Here is a 10,398-nt window from a genome sequence, read left to right as displayed (position 1 = left end):
CCTGTTTCTAGAGATGATATTTACTAAAATGCCAGCATGATGCTACTGCTGAAACAACTTTTGAAATTAACCCTCAGTATGAATCTTACTCATTGGAATTTTGCTTACTGGTGCCAATTCACCATTAGTATTTGTTATTTGCAGTACATCTGGTGGTGAATAAGTAAAGTTTTTCATCATGCACCAAGCTTAAGGCATGTTTCTTTTCTTTTTTTTTTAATTTTTTATTTATTTATGATAGTCACAGAGAGAGAGAGAGAGAGAGAGAGGCAGAGACACAGGCAGAGGGAGAAGCAGGCTCCATGCACTGGGAGCCCGATGTGGGATTCGATCCCGGGTCTCCAGGATCGCGCCCTGGGCCAAAGGCAGGCGCCAAACCGCTGCGCCACCCAGGGATCCCCCTTAAGGCATGTTTCTAAAGTAAAAGACTGGTACAGGAAAAGTGCCAAGAAAAATCCTGTTTTTATTTTTATTTTTTTTAAGATTTACTTATTTTACAGAGAAAGCATGAGCAAGATGGGCAGGAGAGGGAGAGTCCCAAGCTGACTGTGCTGAGCATGTAGTCCTGCTCATGGCTCAATCTCACAACCCTAACAGCATACCCTGAGCTGAAACCAAGAGTGGGACAGACGCTCAACCTACTGCACTATCCAAGAGCCCCAAATCCTAAGTATGTTCGATAGAATACGCACAATCAAATTAAGTACGTAGTCCTAAAATGACTACCTTGAATAATGGCACTAGTTTGAATACGTAATTTCTGGAATTCTTCCTCCCCTGCAAGGTCAGTACTTTATAGCTGTAGCTCATACGATGGGTATAGCAGACCAGATTTTTAGGAAACCATAACATACATTGGGAAGTTATTATTTGTGATATTTACATTACATTTTCTTTGGTATCAGCAGAAATGACCACTAGATGTCACTGTGTGTTTCTTTTTTAATTAAAAGAAAAAAAAAGAAAGAACATTTTGGAAACAACGAAGTCAATTTTCACGTCATAATAAGCACCAAAGCAGAAATTGCTGGGTTAGGTCAATGAAGAACAAAGATCTTTTTTTCACTACACAGAAGTTTATTGTGAAAGTAAATGAAACATACAAACATACAGTATGGCTAATGGTGGCAAAAGCAATCTGATAGCTTAAGGCAAGTTTTAATGGAGATGAATTTAGAAAAGATGATGCAATGATGTAATTTTGTTTAAATACAGATTATGGAAAAATATCAAATTGCATCAATAACTTAATAAGAGTTTTCAAAGCCTGCACTATTGGAGAAAAGGGGCTCATGATCTTAATGCCAGCATTAAGATAGACAGAAGCAGCACTGTGCTGAATGACAGGAAAAATCGAGTATTTACAGAAGGATGGCAAAATGAACATTTAATAACATTTGATCTTAGTTATTGGTGGAATGAAAGCCCTTAGCTAGAAGTAATAGAGAAAAAAAATGTACCATCATTGTGTTATTAAAAAAATTAAGTGCAGAAGTCAAAAACCAAGGAGCTCTGTGATAAAATAACCTTAAAACACTTTAAGGGCCACTTAAAAGGCAATTGCCTTAGAGGAAATTAGGGCACTGAGTGTGTAAACATGTGAGCTGCACAACACTAAATACCAACCAAATTCATTCATAGTACTTAGTTACACAAGATCAGCATGGTCTTTTATGATGCATTATTGTTCATAACAATTTAAACACACTCTTTACCATGCATGACTTCAAATATATAACAAATATTTTTATTCTGAGATACAGGATGTGTCTATGAATTATAAGACCTATATACAATGAAAGTCACACCTCCCTCACAGTCAAGTATTTGTGTGTGTGTTTTAAATGCAATGACCTTATTCAGACTTCAGTTCCTTTTCTGAATTGACCATGTCAGTTTTTCAAACTCTTTAAAATAATGCCATTCTATTATGATAAAATACATTTTTGCAAAAATTCAGAAATGTAGTAACATTCAATGAATGTGACCATGAAAAATATTTGTAAGGAGGTGCCAAATGACTTAGCACTTTTTTTCCAGTCTTGTATTAAAAAAAAAAGTTGCCTTCTATTTGACAATGAGCCTATTTAAAAAATATTCTTATACTAATTCATCTCAAAAGGTTCTTTAATAGTCCTTTTGGAAAATACCATATATATAACCTGTGAGTTTTTTCCCAGAATAATTAATGAAGAAAATGTACCTCTGCACAGATGAACATTTTCTAAGACTAATCTTTCGTTACCCAGCAATGTTTTTACAAAAGCATGCATTATAAAATACACATAAAAGCAGCTATCTTAAACATGATTTTAATACAATATTACCTTGGTAGCTGATTCATCACTGTCTCCAGTTTAATATGCTGTTACATACATGAAGAAGCTCCAGTATCCCTTTTCTGACTTAAAAAAAAAAAAAAATCCCTGAATAAAACAGAAGCCAGCCTGCGACTTCTTTAGGCATTTCAGTAGAGTATTATTACCACCTATGGAGAATATCTCCACACAAACTCATGTTTACAGAACAGAATGTAAAACAGATTTGGGGCAGATTAGTTAACACCAATTAAAAAAATTTTATGTTTAAGGAAGAAAGAAAAAGGAGCTGATCATCAACATTTAAAAGGATACTGCAACTTTAACAACTGTAAACTTTGTGTTAAAGGCTGTGGCAGACAGCTCTATGCTACTAGGTTTTTAGCTTGTAAATAATGCAAACACATCAGCAGTTTAAAAATGCCATAAACTATAAAAACACAGAAATAAAACAAATAACCAAGAATGTCTATCTAAAATGAAGCTATGTAACCAACACATCTAAAATTCAAAAATAATTAGAACAACTGATTAGGGAAAAAAACCCTCTGATAAAATTTAAATTTCTTGACTTGTTCTTAAATGACATAAACTTTTAAATTAAAATGGAGGAAAAAAAGAGCTTTACAAAAAAGTGGATAGTTTCAACTCACTAAAATAATGCCAACAAGGTAAGCTTGCATAGAAAAAAATTTCAAATTACTGGCTACATGCATACAAAATTAGAAATGCAGGTATTATATAATCATAGTGCAAAACCATGGCAGTTTGTGATGTCTTGTTACTGCCTAAGGTTGAGAAATAGACCGTAGTACCTCCAGTTATCACAGTTTCTGGTCTTTTAATGATTATTTCTGCCAACTAGAAACAATGTATATATGTAAAGATGGGTGGGCACATCTGCTGTGCTGCTAATTAACGAAGTTTGAGGTCATCACCACCACCTAAATTGGAACCAGGACTAGGGTCTTGTTGTCTTCTTGCCTGCAATGACAAAGTCATAATTGGGAGTCAAAACATATTTTGAAAATCAAAGTGCTAGATAAATAACGTATAAGACACAGCATCTTAAGAGTTTACAACTAAAAGGTTTTCAGCCAATATCTCCATATGTAAGAGGAAAAAGAACAATTTAAATTACATATTAAATATTTTGCTGGGCACCTGGGTGGCTCAATTGGTTAAGGGTCTGCTTTCGGCTCAGGTCATGATTCCAGGTACTGAGATCGAGGCCCGCATCAGGCTCCCTGCTCAGTGGGGAGTCTGCTTCTCTCTTTCCTTCTGCGCCTCTGCCACTCCCCCTACTTATGCTCTCTCTCTCACTCTATCATATAAATAAAATCTTTAAAACATATTTTTCTAAAATATATATATACATATTTTGCTGAAGTTTCCATAAAAGCCAAGAATAAAAAACTCATTATATTCAAAACAGCATTATCAAAATACATACTATATATAAAAGAACAGCAAATCTACATTTATAGTTTTTGGACTACAGGATTAAACACATCCTCCAGTCACCTTACAATCAAACGTTTTCTTTTAATAATAGCTCACATTTACTGAGTACCAACTATATGCTGGGCATTGTTCTAAGCACTTTCCATGAATGAACTAATTAAAACGCTGTCAGCAACCTTAAAACATATGTACTACTGTTTATTTTACATAGTCACACAGAAGTATATAGTCTACTAATTGATTGAAAAATGTAGTAGTGAATTTCATCTTACAGAATGTCATCTCTGCCAAACAAGTTTTCACTAAAAATCTCTACTTCATGTAATAAAATCATTACTATGAATAAAGTATTATCTCAAAAGCAAAAATGAATGTTCTCAGAGCTTCCACCAAGAACCACCACCTCAGGGATGCCACCATCCAAGAGCAAGAATAATAAACAGAATCTTAACTGCTTAGAAAAGACCAGGTTCTATTTCTGCAATGTAGAAATAATGGACATGACTGTACTTTACAAATACCTTTATTTTTTTTAAATTTTTATTTATTTATTTATGATAGTCACAGAGAGAGAGAGAGGCAGAGACACAGGCAGAGGGAGAAGCAGGCTCCATGCACCGGGAGCCCGATGTGGGATTCGATCCCGGATCTCCAGGATCGCGCCCTGGGCCAAAGGCAGGCGCCAAACCGCTGCGCCACCCAGGGATCCCTACAAATACTTTTATACGATTGCATAAATATGGAGGGAAAAAAAAGACCTGGAGTACAAAATGAAAATTTGTTATTTAACAAGTCCCAATTCTTTTTTTTTTTTTAAGATTTAATTTATTTATAAGAGCATGAGCATGAGCCCGACATGGGGCTCAATCCCATGACTCTGGGATCATGACCTGCTGAAGGCAGATGCCCAAAAGATTGAGCCACCCAGGTGCCCCAAGAAGTGCAATTCTTAAAAAACAAACAAACCCCCCTCCCAAAAACCCAAATGCAATTTTTTTTTAAAGATTTTATTTATTTACTCATGAGAGAGAGAGAGAAAGAGAGAAGCAGAGACACAGGCAGAGGGAGAAGCAGGCTCCATGCAGGGAGCCCGACGTGGGACTCAATCCCAGGTCCCCAGGATCAGGCCCTGGGCCAAAGGTGGCGCTAAACCGCTGAGCTACCTGGGCTGCCCCACATTTATTTATTAAGAATTGCATTTGGGGGCTTCTCTCTCTCTCTCTGATGAATAAATAAAATCTTTTAAATAAACAAATAAAACAAATAAATGTGGATAAAATATCTAAAAAAGATGCAAAACTGGGGGAAAAATTATAGTCCTAATCCACTTACATACCCAGAAGTAGTTTTACAACAATATTAATAACTAAGAGGTTTGAGAATTATAAACACTGAGGCTTTCAAGTTTCACTTTAGAATAAACATTTCTAGTTAAACTACTGATGGCAAATTCCTTAATAGGGAATATCTAACAACTAACGGGTCCTGTGTGACACTCTGCTACATAAAGTTTTTAATGTAAACTAGTGCCCCTTTGGTCACTAATACATACAGTATTAACTCTCAGTCTCTTTCACAAATTCCAATGCATGTTTCTTCCATAAGCTTTCTTTAGTAACTGTAAATGTGAGTTGAGCACAAGCATCTGATTGTATACAGAACCTGATTCCTTCAGCAATGATTTTCCTAGGTTAGACAATGGTGAGTCCGTTTTACCAGTAGTTCAGGCAAAAAAGCTTGAGGTCACCCTAATATCTCCTTCTTGTACACTCCATGATAGGCTCTGACAGCCCTCCATTGACTATGTCTTTTTTTTTTTTTTCATTGACTATATCCTGAATCTATTTCTGGCTGCCTCTACCCCTCTTATCCTAGTCCATGCCACCACCATTCTTCATCTAGCTCTTGTCTGTAGTCACTTCTGATACATACCAGTAATTGAGACCACCCTGAAATTACCTGTGCAATCTTTAGCTAATGGAATCATGCATTATAATCACCAATTGATTCTTCATTGTCTGTGTCAGTTTTTGGAAACAAATCTACCCCAAAATTGAACATACTGGTTTCACTTCTTAAGATCTAACACAGTTGTTACAGAAAGAGCATTGTAGACCTTCAAAGAAACATCTCAACAAGTCACACCTGCACTGCATGATCAAGTTTAGTCAGAAGCTCCAGTAATGTCATCATTTCTCAAGAGCATTACGTTATTTAGATAGAAGGGACACTGCCCTGTTCACTTTCAAACAAATCAAATCAAACTCAACACTAACTTCTTTTTTTTTTCAACACTAACTTCTGTTGTCTTATAAATTTTGATACATTCCTCTAGCAGATTTTCACTATTTTTATTAGCATATGGCTCACTAAATTTTAGCATATTTATTTCAATTAACTAGTCATGTTAAAGTTATGCTGCATGGTACAGACTGAAAAAGCTATGGAATGCATATTCAGCAAAAAAGCAAAAAACCAAACAACCCAGCAACCCCAAAACAAAAAACCAATTTAAGGTCTATACAGAATCAATGCTAAATGTAGTGTAAGGGCAGATCAATTCTGCAAAATCAGAGATGGTGATATAAGCATCTGGATTCAGTCAATGAAGGTTAGAAAGGGGCTGAGCAATGAAGAAACACTGAGAAAAATCAATCCTAATTATATATTTACAAATCACTATTAACCTACCAACAATACTTGGTCAAAAGGATATTTCAGCTTTTGTCTTAGGAGTAATTTTCAAATTAGTTTTATAATAATAGGATGAATTCAAATGAGTGACAGTGTTCATCAGCAGCTAGAGTTCTCCCTTCTGCTCATAGCTGTGCACAAGTTCCCATGGGGTTATTATTTTTTAAAAAATATAGTTTGGTGAAGGCATGGAGAGGAGTAAAGCTTATCTACTTGTGTTTGTGGCTTATTTACACTGTAAAGAAGAATCAGGAAGATGTAAGGGAAGACACTGTGAAGGAAAAACAAAAATAGGACAAATGAGAGCTGAGGAAGTCAAGCGAGTGTGAGAGCTGAAGGGAGAGGAATAAGAGCTGGGAGACTGGAAGGAAATTTCTTGTTCAGAGGTTAGATGTACAGGCTGTCACATGAAAGAAACAAATAGAAACAGACTGAGGTTCAGTGAAATAGCTTCCACAGGACTGGAATTCAACAACTGAATGAGCTTTCTCATGAGAGCTAGATGTTTTAGAAGGAATTCTATGAGTAATCAGCTACACTAGATGATGGCTTAAGAAACTCTCTAAACTCAATTATTATAAAAGCATAAAGTTCATAATTTCTAGTTTCTTTTCCACTGTCAATCCACATGGGTCCTTGATTTTTATTAACAACTATTTCAGAATAGGGGTTTAATATAAAGCAGATACCCACAAGCCTGTTCAGAATACAAATCTGTTTTTAATATTTATAGAGAATTAATCTAGACATTTTATTACAGACTTCTTACTACCAGTTGCTCCTGTTTTCTTTCTTTCAATATACCAGAATGTCCAGAAAGATGGCAAATCCAGTTTTGAGGAGGCAGACATGAGATGAGCCCAAAATGGAGTGACAATAAACAGTCACCAGGCACTGAGTTTTCCCTACTGGTCAGGGCTGTGCAGAAGTAGCCAAAAGCAGGGATTCCCAAATGAAAATGAATAAAATTTCTTGGTTGATTTCCATTCTTTTTTATCAAGATTATCAAATCGCTGAAAATTCTTCATGAGAAAATGCCCTTATACTTAAAAATAGCTCCAACTACTAAGTGTATACTATGTTTACATACTGTGCTTACTACTTCATGTCTGACACTTGACTAAACGTCAGAGCACAGAATTACAGAATTTTAGAACAGCAAAGTATGCTAGAGATTTAGTTCAACTCTAATCTTACAAACTGGGAGCCTGAAACCGCAGGTTAAGTGATTCCCCAAGGTTTTATCATTAGCTGCTCCCAAATGCTAAAGCTGGAGGAGTCACTAAACAGAAATTTTAAGTCCTTTTTTTTTTTTTTTTAATTTATGATAGGCACACAGTGAGAGAGAGAGAGAGAGAGGCAGAGACACAGGCAGAGGGAGAAGCAGGCTCCATGCACCAGGAGCCCAACGTGGGATTCGATCCCGGGCCTCCAGGATCACGCCCTGGGCCAAAGGCAGGCGCCAAACCGCTGCGCCACCCAGGGATCCCGAAATTTTAAGTCCTAATACGAGAGAAGGAAGTGTACTTTCCCCATATGCAAAAGGGTAAAACAGGTCAGCAGACAATCATAAACATCTGTCAGGTAAGGAGATTGCAAAAGCTCGTCTAATGGGCATGTCAAAAAATATAGTTCTTAAAAAGTACACAACTTCAGGAAAACTTTACATATAAAGTGACATTTCAAAATAAAAGAGATAGGGATCCCTATCTGCTGCTCATCACTTTCCAGTTATCTGTATGAACATATCGGGACACCTGAGTGGCTTGGTGGTTGGGCATCTGCCTTTGGCTCAGGGCATGATCCTGGAGTCCCAGGATCAAGTCCCGCATTAGGCTCCCTGCATGGAGCCTGCTTCTCCCTCTGCCTGTGTCTCTGCCTTTCTCTCTCTCTGTCTCTCATGAATAAACTTAAAAATCTTTATGAACATTTGACATGTTAAAAAAAAACTTGTATCCTGACAATAAGATAATTTTAAAAAACTAAAACATAAGGTTAGAATAAAATAAATTTTAGTGAAGCTTGTATCTCCTATGATAGAGACCAAAGACTTCATTTTTAAAGATTTGAGAGAGAGTGAAGGGGGAGAGAAGAAGCAGGGAAGCAGCAGAGGGAGAGGGAGGGCAGGCTCTCCACTGAGCACAGAGCCCTGTAGGGCTCGATCCCAGGACCCTGATATCATGACCTGAGTTGAAGGCAGATGCTTAACCAACTGAGCCATTAGGTGCCTCACAAAGACTCTTTCTCTCCTAGTACAGGAGAAGGAAGATCTAGTATCCTCTTCCTCTCTCTTCAATCCTATTCCTGTTTCACTCTTATCTACTGCCTTTACCCAAAAGACGTTAGGAAGGCGCAGTATTGACCGACTTTTACGTTAATTTGTCCTTACACAAAAATGAGTGTTGGTACAGTTAAAGTGATTTGAAAACTGAAGTCTGCAGGAATTTAAAATAGTGGCTGAGATTTTTTCTCAGACCACACAGAATCGAAGGCTCCGAAAACATACAAAACACAAATACAAAAACCACATAAAGCCTTTGCCTGTTTTATTTCCAAATAGTTTCCACCTAAAATTCTCCTATGATTTATGCAATTGTATTAAAACTGCCTATAGTAAAATAAGCAATAATTATTTACCCATTCTCTGACATTAAAGACAAGAATTTATTTGCTAACACTTTATAAACCAACCAGATGAAAGCATTTTCTACATAATGACAAAGAAAATCTCTTTCAGCACCCTGTCACCATGTAGCTGAATTAAGAGCTAACAGTATGATGGTACAGTTTTAGAAAGAGGCCAATCAAGTTGAAGGCAGTCTCTAGACACAGAGAGTGTACACGAGTTGCTATCTAACAGGTAACAGAGGCATCTTTCCAATATATTTATGACCAGAGCACTCATTCTGTCCTTTACTAACCTCAATCTTCTTTCACAAAATCCCAGAGTAAGCCATTTGAATTAGTTATACAGATATGTGACCTGAAGAGAAATGTCATCAGTAACATGTTAACATTTTCAAATCATGGAAGGAATCTCAGGTAAAAAGGCACCTGGCTACTACTACATAGCAAGAGACAACAATGGGCAGGCACTTCATAGAAGACATGTTTGTGATTATTTTTTTCTTTTTAATGTCTAATTTTAATTAAAATATAGACTAGTACCCCGATCATAAATGTGTAACTTGATGAATTTCCCATTATATGAATATTCCCATGTAACCCAGATAAAGAAACAGAACATTACCCAAACTCGGGAAGTTCCCCTTGTGCTCTCTCTTCCTAGTCACTACTAACCCCCCCTGGGTAACTGCTGCCTCTACCTCCAGCATAACCCAGAAAAATTCAAAACCCTTTACTGTTGTTAAAAACCAAACAACCAACACCAGAATATAATGTATCTTGGCAAAATATCTCTTTCACAGTCTAAAGTTAGGATAAGCCTGTCTTTACTGCCACTCCAGATATATTGTGAGCCAAAGTGAAAAAAAGAGGAAGTGAGCCCATCTAAGAGATACTGCGCTGGCAGCAACCTGGGAGGTAGGGCCTTAAGCCCTGGTTTTACAGATGAGGCTCACGAGGATAAGTAATTTTCCTAATGTCACAATGCAACAAGAGAGCCAGGATTCAAAACCAGAGAAATCTATTACAAACCTCATGCTCATCCTACTACATCAAAGATTCTCTTTAAATTTTAGTTTGTCAACATATAACATCCAGTGCTCATCCCATCACGTGCCCTCCTTAGTGCCCATCACCCAGTTACCCCATCCCCCCGCCTACCTCCCCTTCCGCAACCCTCTGTTTCCCAGAGTCAGGAGTCTCTCACGGTTTGTCTCCCTCTAATTTTTCCCACTCAGTTCCCCTCCTTTCCCTTATAATCCCTTCACTGTTTCTTATATTCCACATACGAGTGAAA

General features: G+C 37.0%; 1 protein-coding gene across 2 annotated transcripts in view; it reads right to left on the bottom strand.

Annotated features, from left to right (window-relative positions):
• Positions 1-443: 443 nt before the first annotated feature.
• Positions 444-10,398, bottom strand: part of CBFB (core-binding factor subunit beta) — a 60,305-nt gene continuing 50,350 nt past the window's right edge. For both annotated transcript variants that reach the window (XM_055305817.1, XM_055305816.1), the window contains exon 6: positions 444-3,302. In XM_055305817.1, coding sequence (XP_055161792.1) covers positions 3,280-3,302 — 23 coding nt within the window. In that variant the 3' untranslated portion in view covers positions 444-3,279. The remainder of the gene's footprint in view (positions 3,303-10,398) is intronic.

The sequence above is a fragment of the Nyctereutes procyonoides genome, unplaced genomic scaffold, assembly GCF_905146905.1.
Source record: "Nyctereutes procyonoides isolate TBG_1078 unplaced genomic scaffold, NYPRO_anot_genome, whole genome shotgun sequence".
In the NCBI taxonomy this organism is placed as follows: Eukaryota; Metazoa; Chordata; class Mammalia; order Carnivora; family Canidae; genus Nyctereutes; species Nyctereutes procyonoides.
This window is presented reverse-complemented; position numbering and strand designations above follow the sequence as displayed.